The sequence below is a fragment of the Asterias amurensis genome, chromosome 9, assembly GCF_032118995.1.
Source record: "Asterias amurensis chromosome 9, ASM3211899v1".
In the NCBI taxonomy this organism is placed as follows: domain Eukaryota; kingdom Metazoa; phylum Echinodermata; class Asteroidea; order Forcipulatida; family Asteriidae; genus Asterias; species Asterias amurensis.
Genome location: NC_092656.1, coordinates 18,000,208 through 18,014,816, shown reverse-complemented (window position 1 = coordinate 18,014,816; position 14,609 = coordinate 18,000,208). Strand labels below are relative to the sequence as shown.

Below are 14,609 nucleotides of genomic sequence, written 5' to 3'. Positions count from 1 at the left end.
TACATCAGCCAACATACCTGCCCAGAAGTACTTGACCTTTGTCTTGGCCAAAGACTTACTGACTCCCAAATGACCACCCGGTTGACCACCATGCACCTCACCAATGACACGATTTCTCATCTTTTGTGGCAAAACCAAACGCCACGTCACAGATTTCCCATCGTCGGACTCCCAACGATGATACAACAGCCCTTCCTTAACCTCTAGTTGGTCCCATTGAGACCAATAGTTCTTGGAGGCTGTGGAGGAGTGGGACAGCGTCTTCCACCCAGGGCGACCACTTCCCTCCTCCTTGGACTTGATGAGCCAACTCATCGTCCCATCCTCCAGCTGAGCCTCCCTCATCTCTTCCCCGGAGAACATTGGTTGGGCCACCAGGCCCCTAACCAACGACTCCTGAGGCTCCTCACGCTTAATCTCCGTAAAGAGCTTACCAGCTTCACTGGTGCACTTAATTCTCTCTCCATTAAGCCTAAGTTCGTCCAATTGGAAATCTAAATTTCCCCCTGTGGGCATCAGAAAATCCATCCCCAGGATGCCTGGGTACTTCATTTCTGTAAACGTCGCCCTCACCAACTGGCTTGTCCGACCAATTTGTACCTCAACTGAAGCACTGGCCAACACAGCCAATGGACTACCATCAATCTGTCTAACCCGGACAACTTCCGTCTCTAAGACGGGTCTCCTCTCCTGTGGAATTTGGTGGTAAATGGCACTACTAATTAAAGTATCGGTGAAACCCGTATCAATCAAAAACTGACACTTGGCACCCCTACCGATTCCGTAACAAACCATCCAAAGCGGGGACCAAGACTCGACGTGGGTAGAGTAGCTACTCTCCCCTCCCCTTGCTTTGCCCGTTTTCCTCCACTACCACCACTGTCTCCACCTTGTCTTTTGGATCTTCTGCTATAGCCAGCCTGTCTGTGGGTCCCCCTTGAGACTGGTTGTCGTTTGCCTGGTTCGAGGATGACTTTCTGCGGGGCCTGTTTACACTCCCGGGCAAAATGCCCAACACCCCCACAATTGTAACACTGCCTCGGACCAGGCTCAGTCCCCTGGGGCTTGTCCTTCCCTGAAGGCACGCCCTCAGTGGAACCTCCACCACTCCCCAAAGACCTCAACATATCTGCCATTGAATGCAATGCTTGGGCTTGTTGACTGAGACTCGCTTCCAAGCTACCCAACCTCTGTTCCAGGTCAACAGAGTCCGAAGCCCTTGCCAACTTGGCGGGCTGTCGGTCCAACAACCTTTGACGTTCGACCTTATCAAAATTCTCCGACTCTAAAGCTGCCTGAATAGCCTCGTCTAAATCCTTCGGACGGGCCCTGTTGATGCCTTCTCGGATGGAATGATTTTCCACCGCATCAATAAAATGGTTCTTTGCTAACCGATCTCAGGGTATGCTCGAGCGGTCAGCTCTCGAATCGCCTGACCCAACTCTTGCAGGGTTTCCTTCGTCCCCTGACGCTTGTGTCGCAATTCGACAAGATAATTCTCACTTTGTCGACTCGAACCAAATCTACGTCCCAACAACTTGACAAGGGCACTGTACTCATACCTTTGCCCTGCCTCACCCAACAATCGAAGTGCATTACCCTGCAGGCCTGCGGTTAGGTACCTTGCAGCCTGTTTGTCACTCCAACCATTCAACTCACGGCATGACTCAAAATGATGGTAGTACTCCTTCCAGAGAACTTTACCATTGTAGCGATCAGGGGTTATGTATGGCCGTCGATTCACTTGATTCACACCACTCTTCTGATCCTCCTGACAACTGACTGACCTACTATCTCTCGGTGGTTTGCATTTCACCAAAGAATCACATACCTCAGCTTACCCACTGTCACATGATGCCTTTACAGGGCCGGTTATGCCACTTAACAGTTCACTGTTGGTCTGCTCGGGTTGTGCGACTACCTCATCATCCAGGAACGGGTTGGTATTACCTCTACCCTGTTCCACGACTTTCTGTCCCGCAAGGAACAGAGTCAAATCATCGGGCGATTGACTACCTAGTGCCTTAGCAATAGGGGTAACCTCCAATGCTCGGGAAAACAACCCTGAGTCCCCAGGCCTAAGAGGTATACTTCCCTCAAAACTAACTTCCTTCATAACTTTGGGAGCCATATCATGTACGGAATTTGTACCCGACCGGTTCCCAAAGGCGGGGGAAACATACCCAGATGTCTCTTCCCTTAACTGAAAATCTACATCGGTATCCACCTGATGTCTCACCTGCCTACCCTCACTAGGCACGTACCCTGGAGTTGACCCCTGCATGGCAGCTTCCAATTTCTTTGCAAGGAGATCTCTCTCCCATTGCAGAAATTGGGCTTCCATGCGGAGCCTTTGCACCTCTGAACTCACACTGGAGGTGCCCACCCTACCGTCGCTTCGTCAGTCATACTGCTGTATCGTATACGTCGGGGTTGCACCCCAAGTAGACAAAGCCAACCAACGAATAGCCCGCCTCTGATCTTTGATGATGCGCCAAACACAGAAGTAAAGCACAATCACCAGAACGAGACACGCCAGAAGAAAACACAAGACAATTGACCACATTCGCTAAAGTTTCTAGAACCTACAAAGTTGCCTCACTCGGCCACTGACCACTAGGTGACTGAGTCACATCTAGCACAGCCGGCTGGGTTGCAATTCTTTGCCGTTCCAAACCCTGAGAAACCCCGACACTGCACGTCTGACTAGTCAAACTGCGAATTTGCAGCAAGATCAAGTTCTGCTCCTTTGCAATTTGTCGTAACCGCCTCAACTCCAAACGGGTTTTGGCAAACCGACAAGTCGCAACTAGAGCAACAATAACTAAAATCACCAACAGCACAACAACAACCCACAACCTCATGCCAAACTGTTTAACTTGTGTACTCGCCTTTCCTCAGAACGAGGCGTTTACCTTAACAAAAATTAGACTAAATCATTCGCAATCATCCCACTTCTGACACCATTTGTGGCGGGCAATTGCAAATTATTACAGGCAAATTACAATTTGATCCTTGGCCTAACTATTCTCCAGGCTTAAAGACCATCGAGGGGTCTAAAGGCTGTGAGATGAGGTCCGTTTTGGAGGAAATATACCGCCGATTGCGTAATGATCAGTCTAATTCTGTTAGGTACACAAACACAAGTTACACGTAAGCAGAGAAACCTTGACAAATTGGCTGTCGGTAAAACTGATCACTAGATCCTTTATTGCACAATCAATATTCAATCAAATCATATACATAATTGGGCAGGGATTCGTTTATTAAGCACCTTTCTCTCAGGGTCAATGAATATACATCTCAACAAAACATTAAATCAGTACTACAACATACCTTATGAATACACATACCCTTGCTCTAATGTAACCCCAAGTAACCCTCTGATATATCCAAAGTAACTCCAAGTAACCCTTTGCTATATCCAAAGTAACTCCAAGTAACCCTTTGCTAAATCCAAAGTAACTCCAAGTAACCCTTTGCTATATCCATAGTGACTCCAAGTAACCCTTTGCTAAATCCAAAGTAACTCCAAGTAACCCTTTGCTATATCCAAAGTAACTCCAAGTAACCCTTTGCTAAATCCAAAGTAACTCCAAGTAACCCTTTGCTATATCCAAAGTAACCACAAGTAACCCTCTCTTTACTTTTACTTTATATATCTGAAACCCTTATATTTGTGCAACTGCTCACAGTGTGTCCTCCAAAAAGGTCTCCACTGCCCACGGAACACTAAATATCGACTACAACAACCAATACAAGAAAACAACAAATACCCGAAAATAACCACACCAAACCACACTTCCCGAACTGTGTTCACACTTACTGCAAGCCAAAAGCTTTTACAGTGTGCCTCTACACATTCCTAGTGCAGTACAATAACCACGAAAACCCAACTTAATTCTTACACTACCAGAAGGTGTTCTTTACCTGGTCACAAGCCAAAGCAATTGCGACCGGAAACTATACACTCGACTAGCGTGTCACATAAACACAATTACATGAAAATACACCCAGAAATACTCAACAACTTAAGCAATAACAATTCCGTAGACCCCTGGCCTATCATATAAGAATACAAAGATAAACTTGTATAAGACCCCTGGCCTATCACATAAAATGCAAGAATAAACACAATATGCAAGAATGAACAAACTCATATATACACTTTGTACAGAGAACTTAAGTTACGATCTCTCCCGCTCCATCCACGAACTATTTACACAGCACCTCCTGTTTGGAGGTCTTCCGCTACACACACCTGACTCGTTACTGCCCTCTACACGCTAGCCCCCGGTGCCATGCCTCTACACATGCGGTCCCAGATCGCTAACTGCGCACGCGCACCCCGCTAACCTGATCACTGCGCACGCGCACCATGCCAGCCTGAGTCACTCCGCAGGCGCACCCTGCCAGCCTGGATCACTGCAAGCGCTAGGCTCCGCCTACTTGCATCGATCGCCCAGCCACACAGCAAACACATGCAAACACATGGACTACACTAAACAGTCACATGTCCGTCACATGCATTTCCGCTACAATGTTTAAGGCCTTGTACACATTTTCAGACAAACTTTAAGGCTATTTTCAGGCAAAAACATTGATACGTACACACAAGATTATAGTCTTCGCAGACTTTCTGGCAAAGACATTGCTAACGCAAGGCTCTAGTCTTGTTCACATTTTCATGGATAATTTGTTAAGTACACAAGGCTATATATACCATGTACACATTTTCAGGCCAAAACAATGTAAAGTGCACCCTTATTTGTACATTTTCAGGCAAACTTTGATTAGAAAACAAGGCTTTGTATAGCCTTGTATAGACTTTCAGACCAATAAGTACACATTTTCAAACAAAAAATTAAAAGCACACATGCACAACATCACAATGTACTTGTACATTTTCAGGCAAACTTTGATCACAATGTACTTGTACATTTTCAGGCAAACTTTGATAAGTACACAGGGCTATAATAAGCCTTGTACAGATTCGTATCAAGTATCGTAGCGTCATACGTTATCGACCCCCATATGTTTACTCACTGTGTGTATTTTCATCAGGCTTAATCATGCTGAGAATAAAGTTTCCTGTCGCTGGTTATGCTCAAACATTTATAAAACGATTGATTTTCGGTACAAATCACTAGTGCATTATTATGCCAACATTCAAATGAGTCAAAGAAACATCATCCAACCTCGAAAGTTCAAAACAAAATTACTATCTGCTAGATTGAGTTTCATTCTGCTTTAGTCACTAGATGGATCACGTGAGGTGGTTACTATTTAGGATTCTATAGTGTGCCAATATGGGGACAAAATTAAAATATTTTAAGTGAAAATGACAAAAGAAAATTATTTTTTATTAACTGCATACTGTAATAAATTCCGATAAGCGTAATAAATATTACCACCTGATAAATATACACAAACACAAGGATTTGTTGTTGTAGTGAACTCTGCCAAGAGTTAATTTATTCCGTACTCTGAATTCCGTGGTAAAACGCCAATTCATAATAATATAAGGGATTTCCCTTTATTTAATTCCATCCATTGATATCCACTCATAAAGAAGTATACCAGTTCAAATTATAAATACACTTTGCGGCCAATCCGCAAAGGGTCCCAATTCCTCACTTAGCGAACGGTAAATTTCCAATCCGCAAAGGTTCCCACTTCTCGACGATTTGCCAAAGAAGGTACCAGACCAATTACAATTATTATAATTATATATGCACTCATTGACTGGAGAAACTCCGGGTCAATGAGGTTCCCACTTCCAGCGAGTTGCCAAGAAGGTACCAATTTAGTTTACTTCTTTATATACAATCACATCATTTTATTACCACCATATTTATCCATATCAATTCACATAAATTAATTTACCACTTCCTCACAGGCTACCATGCCTGTTAGCTTCTTGTTTATAGGAACAACCTAAACTTACCGCTTTAAGTGTAAGTTGTAAGATTATTAGTCAACTCAATCTGTATCACGTATGCCGTAATACCCTGACCCTTCCAAACCCCAGGGAGGGAGGGAGGGAATTTTGTGAAACTATACAATCTATCTTAACTCCTCGGTGGCAGAATATTCAATGACGGTTCCCAGAAAGACAAGCACCCTTTCCCCGAAATGCATTGCTTTGGTTGGTTGAAAAGAACAATGGAACCACGTCTGAATGCACCCTGACAATCCCAATCGCTTAGCCCCGACTGTGTAACATGACTATATGCATATTTGACAATGTTAAACACTTCAGAACATTTCAGGAGAAGTACACATTAAGGCTATATTAAAAAAAAAGTACTTACAGCTTATCCAAAACAGAAATAAATTTGAAACTTAACAGGAATTACATGTACCTTATGTGTCTACACTACTTGGTATTTATCTGTGTAAATAACCCATCAAATAAAAGTATGGTAACTCGTTTACAAGCTACGCGTATAACACTAAGTAAGCAAAAGTATATTAACTTTACAAGCTATAATTGTGGTAAAACTGTCATGCTTTCATGCTTTCATGCATTCGAAATAGATCGATTTTGATTCTTCAGTTAAAACCGTTATTTAATTTTACTTTTACACTCTTACAATGAGGTGACGAGTGCATATAAATGCAAAACAGTGGACTTTTTTGTGTAGAGGTTTCTTCATGCATTTCTCTCAAAGCTGATGGCCAAGGGAAATAGGAACCTCTTTTGTTTAATCACAGTCCTAAGGTGAGAAAAACACATAACTAGTCACCGAGTTCAACAGTCAATTGTTGTGTTTTATAACTTGTCCCTATAACATAGATAAGAAATATATCAGTTATGTTTTAGCTGAAGTATTTTAATTCAAGAAATGTCTCATGCGGAGGTCAACCATAAGCTGTTCAACAATTTAAGGACCTCTTCTAGTTTCCTTAAGAGCAGCTTTTTACTTGCGTGTCACTGTTTACATTAAAAATGAGGGTGCTGAAACCACTTCAACATTTTGAGTTCAGTGCCTTTTCATGACTTAGTTCCTGGCACAACTTTCCTGCAATAGCTTCATTATTGAACCCCATGTGGCTGTCTTTCAGTCACTTTAAATAGTGGATCAGACAAAAGGTGTGTTTAAAGTGGGTTCTTTAGCCAATCTAAACCAGCAAAAGGTGTGTTTAAAGTGGGTTCTTTAGCCAATCTAAACCAGCAAAAGGTGTGTTTAAAGTGGGTTCTTTAGCCAATCTAAACCAGCTAAAGGTGTGTTTAAAGTGGGTTCTTTAGCCAATCTAAACCAGCAAAAGGTGTTTTAAAAGTGGGTTCTTTAGCCAATCTAAATCAGCAATCATTTAACCAGAGTATAACAGCAACTCGTACAGATCGGTGGTAAAAGCTGCTGCAAAATAGAATGTTGCTTGAGTTGATTATGACATTCAATGGTTATCTTTTTAAATCACAAATTACAGTCGACTCCTGTTTTTATTAAGAGCTTGCATGTTACAAAGTTCCCATTAATACAATTGGTTGGGCCCGTCCCAAACTGCCTCGTGCGTGTTTCAATGCATTTAAAAAAAGGATTATATATGCAAAAGAACAATTGCTAACACAATAAGTAATAGGGAGCTTTCAATTTCGCACCTAATTGAATAGTGCCACAATTAAATTTATTGCTAGTTTGCCAAAATAATCAGGAAGATAAGTAATTCAATTATCAGTATTTATCATGCCTTTTTGAATCATGCCTTTTTGAATCATGCCTGGAGTGTTCCTTATAAATCCTTCACTCCTTGGAGAATTGTTCGCAATAACAGCTAAATTATTTACAACTTGAAAAACACAAAATGTGGTGTTTTGTTGTATATCAAAACTTTGGCTAAAATCCCCTTGGCTCATAAACTATTTACTGTTGACACTGCTCTTAAAGTTATTTTTGAACATCTCAACCTAATTATTATTTCAGGATCTACATCATCAGGCAAAGTGAAGTTAACCAGGCATGACATTTGAACCCCTTGGGGGAAAAGGAATAATTTTATCGAGTACACAAATTGCTGAACTACATTGTACACATGGTTTTTAGTAGTCTTTTAAGGCCATTTAACAACTTCTCAGGCCTGGTTTACTTCAAGTATGATTTAGTGTACCTCAGGTCTGTATTTTAATAACTCAACTACAATTTGCATAGATGTACAATTATAACTATAAGGCACTTGATTTCATTACAATATGGCATTATATAAATTATCCGATTACCATTGCAGAGATGCTGTTCATATAAAATGGAGGATAAAAAACCCTGTGGAGATTTACAAAAAAAGGTCTTTTATTAAATTAGACCAAGATGACGATTGCATTACAGACAGTGTCTCATTTCCTTTTGTAAGTAATCATGTACTCAGGATAGACTTGACACGAATCAAAAGTGACAAAAATCATTGGATTGGTTTGGCTATCCACACAAGAGTCGAACATTGGACCGCAAAGGTTGGATGCGTCTTTGAAGGGTGGTCGTCTATATGATGGATTTCCAAGAATGTAGGATCCAACTAGGACTCGAACCAGAAACATTTGCTTTGTACCTTTGTCTGTCTCTTCAGCATAGCAGTCCGAGTACACAGAGGTCTTACTAAAGTAGCTGCCTTGACCGTACTTTGTTCCCACATTGGAGCCGCTAACTCGAGGATCAAAGTTCTGCTGGCAGATTGCTTTAATGAAAGCCTTTCTTGTGCCATGGAAGAGAAGTTCTTCTTTGGCATCGTTGTGGTCTTTGTGGTTTTCCTTCATTTTATCTCGCTTCCTGTATAGAAACATGGAAACTTGTTGTATAATTTCATACCAATTTAAGCTATTTGACAACACTCAAAAACACTCTACAAGAAAAGCTAAGGATGGCAAACTTCAAGCCGATCTGAAAATAATGAAAACAAATCAGTAGAGCTTTCCAGATTACTTTGTGTGGGCACTGGTTGGTTCAATGAAGTCCATTGCAAACTGGCAGAAATTATTTAACCAGGATTCATTCATATCCTGCAAATAATTCCCTGCCAATACACTCTGCCATCAAACATAAGAAGATTCATACCAACATGTTTATTAAAAGGTTAATACATGACTTGTTATCTTGATGTTAAGAATTATCAAATCACCTCACAAACTCATCCCATGCTTCGATGTTCTGTACTCTTTCTATCTTTATGATCAACCTTTTATCCATAGTGGCAGCAAAGTGCTCCTGCACCTTGTCATATTCAGCCTTATGGATATCAGGTTGAACCTCGCACAGGACAAAGTTATCACTTGGGTCAGCTGGCTGCTTAAGTGTGTCCCATGACAGCGGCAGAATTGTGGCCAAAACCTGTGTTTTCTTGAGACATCTGCATGGACAAAAACGTAGAAATTAAAGTAACCTGGAAGTGGTATTTTTTCAAAATAAAGCTTTTGTCACTAATATATGTGTTTTGATGAGTGGAATGTGAATAAACAGTTAACTATAGAGTTTAAAAAAATCAGTTCTTATGTTATTTACAAATTTAAGAGTAGACCCCGACCCAAGAGGGCGCTGTTCGTGACGTCAATCGAGGCAGACTTTGCCTGTAATGCGTAGAGTAAACACAATTGCAAAGTACGTGTACGGACCAAGTCGTGAGTTTGTACGTTTCCAAATTTTGTTTGTTTTTTTGTTTGCAGGCAAAGTCTGCCTCGATTGACGTCACAAAAGGGGTAGGCAGAGTCAGCCCCCCAAACAACTTTATATATTTTTTAAACATATAAATCGTGACAAACAATTACTAAAAAAATTGTTTTATTGTTCATAAGCATATACTCTTATGTTTGAAAGAAAAAAAATTCTATTTCCAGGTGACTTTAAAGTTTGTACTGCCAATAATAATAACAAAAATAATAATAAGCGCATTTAATTCAAAAGAGTGTCTATTCGCTTCTGTTATTAAAAAGAAATTGTTCTAGCGAGGTACAGTCTTTGACTTTGTCGGGAAGAGAGTTCCATAGTTAAGTGCAGCACATTTGAAGAAACATTGACCGTAGAACTTTGTTTAGACTGGAACTGCTGTAAAACCTTTTGAACCGGAATGAAGTTTTTGCAGAGGTTGATTCCTGGAATTAATTCCTGGAGATAGTCTGGTGCTGATTTGTGTTTGCATGTTGGTGAGTGTTAGGACTTTGAAAACTATCTGTGATTTAACAAGTAGCAGGTGGGGATTGTGAATGATTGGAGCGATGGTTTAAGTGATAGGGTTCTGGTGATGAGTCTGCCTGCTCAATTCTGTATGCCATGCAACATACAGATAATGGATGAGTACATTCATTTGCATTCCAAAAAACACCAAATGACAACAAGAATTTTTTTGGATTAAAAAGAGTGAACCTGTGTTGTTTTTACTTTGGTATTATTTATTTATTTTATTTATTTCAAATCTTTAGACATACACGCACACAATAGTTACAAGTTGTACAGGGGCTGTCAAGGTTAAAACAAAAGTATAAAACTGTCATCAAAAGATGTGTAAAACCAGACCCCTGCCAACGATAAAAATATAACTATACAATATACATTAATTATATTAATTAAGCAACGAGTTCTTCAACGGCCTTTTAAAGCCGCCAGGGTCGGCAGCCGTGTGATAAAGGCCAGAGCTGAAGGCGAGGAGCTTTATCGTAAGAACTAGTCACTACCCTTTTATTCCCATTCAAATGCTCTTTTGTTAAAAAACGTTAAACAATACTATTATAGACACTTTAACAATTGAATATTCGAGGTTTGAAATATTTTTTTCCAAATCTTTGTGAAGAATCTGTTCGCTGCGCGTGGGTTGTGTGTAAGCGCGCCCTTAGATTATGCGCGTGCGCTGTTACTATGGCTATGATTTCGTTCCGCGTGATAATCTTGCGCGCCAGACAGGCGGAAGCCAGCTTGTAATAAACAGCTCCAGCTGGTCATTATCATGAAATGTTTAAACACCCCCACGTGATGCACTCTCCACCAATAAGAGTAGAGAAACTGTCTGGGGTGGTTATGAATATGCTTTTAATCAAGGGCATTAAACAAGTTTAGTGCATTACCCATATATTACATCACCTTACCTTTGTTCACTAAACAAAGGAGCAGCACTGTCTGTAAAATTACCACTTCACAACAATTCTGCAATTTAAGCAGTTTAAGGTGGTGACATGGGAAAGAAAGGAAATTCTTGAGTTAACTTACTTTTCCAACATGTCTTTAGTGCAAAGTTGAGCAGGTCGCCTTCGAGCTTCCCTCTTTGTACCGGTTATCAAGTTTGTCTGCCTCATACTTGTAAAATTCAATGAATATTTAAATGATGCCGTCTCAAACTTGAACCTCTTAGGTTCTCCAGTTGTTTTATAACTTTGGTATGCTCTCTCGATTTCCTTTAGAACAAAATAATAAAGAAGGGGGGTGATTTACTTCAAAAGCCAGTGACTCAGTTGTCATGGTTGTTTTAATACTCGGGTTGGGGTTCTTTCGTTTTGATTTGAATTTAAAGACACTGGACACCTTTGATAATTGTCATAGACCAATCCTCTCTTGGTGTATGTCAATAACAAACCTGTGAAAATTTGAACTCAATGGCTGTCAAAGTTGCTAGATAATAATGTGAGAAGAAAAAACCTTGTCACAAGAAGTTGTGTGCGTTCAGAGGCTTGAATTTGAGACCTCAAAATACTTGGACAATTTGAGCCCAAAATTGAACAAATCACAAGGGTTAAATTCAGCAGTTTGATCAATGTTTGAGCTAAAACGTGAGAACCCTGAGAAGAGTAAGTCAGGCATAAACCACAAGGGGCAGTTTTAACCAACCTGAGACCAAAATTGAAAAAATCACAAGTAGTAAGTCAATCTTTTTTTTCCTTTTAATTTTGATCCCTAAATTTAGGTCACATACTTTTATTTAATTTTGTTTTAACCCAAAGACCCAACGAGTAGGCATTAGTATATAAATTATTTTACATTTTGCCCCCAAAACTGAGCAAATCACAAGTGGCTAGTCAAGCAGTTTTATAAAATTTTGGCTAGAAATTGAAAAAATTGCAAGGGTTAAGGCAATCATTCGAACCCCAAATTTAAACATTCACAAGGTTCCGACATTTTTATCCAATTTATAAAAAAATATCACAAGAAGCAAGCAAGTCTAGTATTTTTCATTACTTTGGGCCAAAAGTTGAAAATATTTTAAGGGCAAGTCCAGCATTTTCAACCAATTTTAGCCCAAATATACTCAAGCGCAAGGATTAAGTAAGGCATTTATCAAATTGAGATCGAAAGGTATCCCAAGATTTTTCAAGTATTTTAAGTAGGGTTAGTAAGTCTAGCATTTGCATTGAATTTGAAAAATATTAAAGAAAAAAATTACAAAAAGGAGGAAATATTGCAAGGGGCAAGTCAGTGTACAATTGTTTTTAAGGACCTATGAACATCCTATACTTCAACAAATAAGGGAACAAAAGGGTAACGAAGAGTTTTTAAACGGCCGTTTAAAAACGGCAGGGTCATTGCTATGTGCCTTTAACACATGGCAACAACCTTGCAAGGTTTGAAATGGACGTTACTCTTTTATTCCCATTCATTAATGCCCTTTTGTTAAAAAAAACATAAAATATAGACACTTTTACAATTGAAATATTTTTTTCAAAAACTGTGTGAAGAATCTGTTTGATGCGCATGGGTTGTGTGTACACGCGCGCTTAGAAATAGATTACGCGGTGTTACTAATAGCTATGAATTGCGTTCCGTGTGATAATCTTGCGCGCCCGACACGCAGAAGCCAGCCAGGATAAACAGCTCCAGCTGATCACTATCAACCGTTTAAACACCCTCACGTGACGCTCTCTCCAGCAATAGGAGTAGAGAAACTGTCTGGGGTATTTATGGATAACTATTAACATTAGATATTTCCACAAATGATGACATTACAATCCAGCCCTCAGCCCTGAGCAAGTTCGAGTGTGCACAATGGTTAACTAAAGGTTGACCATTTTGACTTGAACCCAGGCTGGTCGACCATTGGTTGACTACTGTGGTCGACCATTTGGAACCAGCCTCGAGCCCATGGTTTCTTCACTGGTCCCAACAGCATGTTCCATTCTAACATGTGTTAAGCGCAGAGGGGAACCAGTGACACTTTAGCGAAAAGGTGGAAGGTTGACTAGACTACCAAACGAGTTGTTCGAGTGAGTACGTCACTGCGCATGTGCGTTGCTAGTCTGTGGTCGACCACTGGTGGACTAATGTGCGCACTAGAACTTGCTCCCTGTACCTGCCAATTTGGCATTGTTTGACAATGGCCTCTGAATGTGTTTGAGTCTAAATGTTTGTGCTGAGAGCCTAAACAATGAACTAAGCTACATACCATATTCTGAGCATACAGAACCCAGACGGGTCCTTCGTCCAGATAATACCATTGCCATTTTGTACTCAGCACTGTCTGCCAGCATAAAGGCGAATCTGAAGGTTTAAGCACTGGTGTCTCGAGACGACGAACAAAACTCACACCTGCGGAGTTGGTCCATTTCATTGTCTTAAAGTCAATGCAAGAAGCCTTTGATCTGTTAATGTAAGAAAGAATTTGCTTCAGATAAACTATATCAAAGCATCATAAATTTTAATAATGGACCGGGTCTTCACGTAACTCTCGTGGGGGACGGAGCGCCGCTAGCCCCCACGAGCCACCTCTCCGATGAGTGCCTCCGACTCTGCACTTTGCCGTGCATCCAGAACACCATATTTCCACCAAGTCAGGGCCCCGTGCCAGGCCCCACTGCAGCCGGGCGAGAGCATAACATTCAGAATAATTCACAGGTATGCAACTTTTTGTAGGATTCACTTTTTAAACTCTTACTACAATGAAAATTTGAAAAACACACCCAAAAGTTGCATGAGCTGCTCTTTTTATTTTTGTGTATGAATGAAATTGTTGTTGCAAGCCTTTTTTTTTAACTGAGAAAACACCGAGGAAGATCATAATAATATTTGACATTTAGCTTCAGATTATTCTCTGGTGAACTGAAATATTCTGAATATTCTTTCAAGTACTAATTAATATTGTGCTATTTACCAATCTACAGCATCCTTGGAAGTATGGAAAATTATTTTGAAAATGATAAGCGTATTAAAATTATTAAATATCCTAAAATGTTTTTTTAAAAGGTGAAAAACATACCCAGTGTTTTTTCTTGTTATGTCACAAAAAACAGTTTCTATGGCAACATTGACATCATCTTTCCAACTGGTCCATGATTGGTTGTCATCACTGTACTGCCACTGAAAATTCTGCTCACAGTGAACTTTACGACATCCTTCATCAAAGTAACACTTGCCTCGTAGTTTGTACTCACATATCTATTTTAAACATAAAAAATTGTAGAGAAACAAGTTTGGAAGGCATGGTAAAACCTGAAAAAAGGTAATTGGTTTTAATAAATTGAATGTATCATAGTTCAATTTAGATCGTAAATTCAATTTAATGTTTTGATAGCAACAATAATTATGAGAATTAATAGTTGCTTTATGAGATTTTGCCGTAATTGGCTCCTACTTGCAGATGATGTCACAAGATCAATCAGCACCTTCATTAAGGAGATATCTCATAATGGCTGAGAGTTAGCT

General features: G+C 40.2%; 1 protein-coding gene across 2 annotated transcripts in view; it reads right to left on the bottom strand.

Moving 5' to 3' along the window:
* Positions 1 to 5,440: 5,440 nt before the first annotated feature.
* Positions 5,441 to 14,609, bottom strand: part of LOC139942165 (protein mono-ADP-ribosyltransferase PARP12-like) — a 38,148-nt gene continuing 28,979 nt past the window's right edge. For both annotated transcript variants that reach the window (XM_071938903.1, XM_071938902.1), the window contains exons 8-12: positions 14,164 to 14,342; positions 13,354 to 13,549; positions 11,190 to 11,374; positions 9,115 to 9,342; positions 5,441 to 8,765 (exon numbers count right to left, since the gene is read on the bottom strand). In XM_071938903.1, the coding sequence (XP_071795004.1) occupies positions 8,336 to 8,765; positions 9,115 to 9,342; positions 11,190 to 11,374; positions 13,354 to 13,549; positions 14,164 to 14,342 (1,218 nt within the window). In that variant the 3' untranslated portion in view covers positions 5,441 to 8,335. The remainder of the gene's footprint in view (positions 8,766 to 9,114; positions 9,343 to 11,189; positions 11,375 to 13,353; positions 13,550 to 14,163; positions 14,343 to 14,609) is intronic.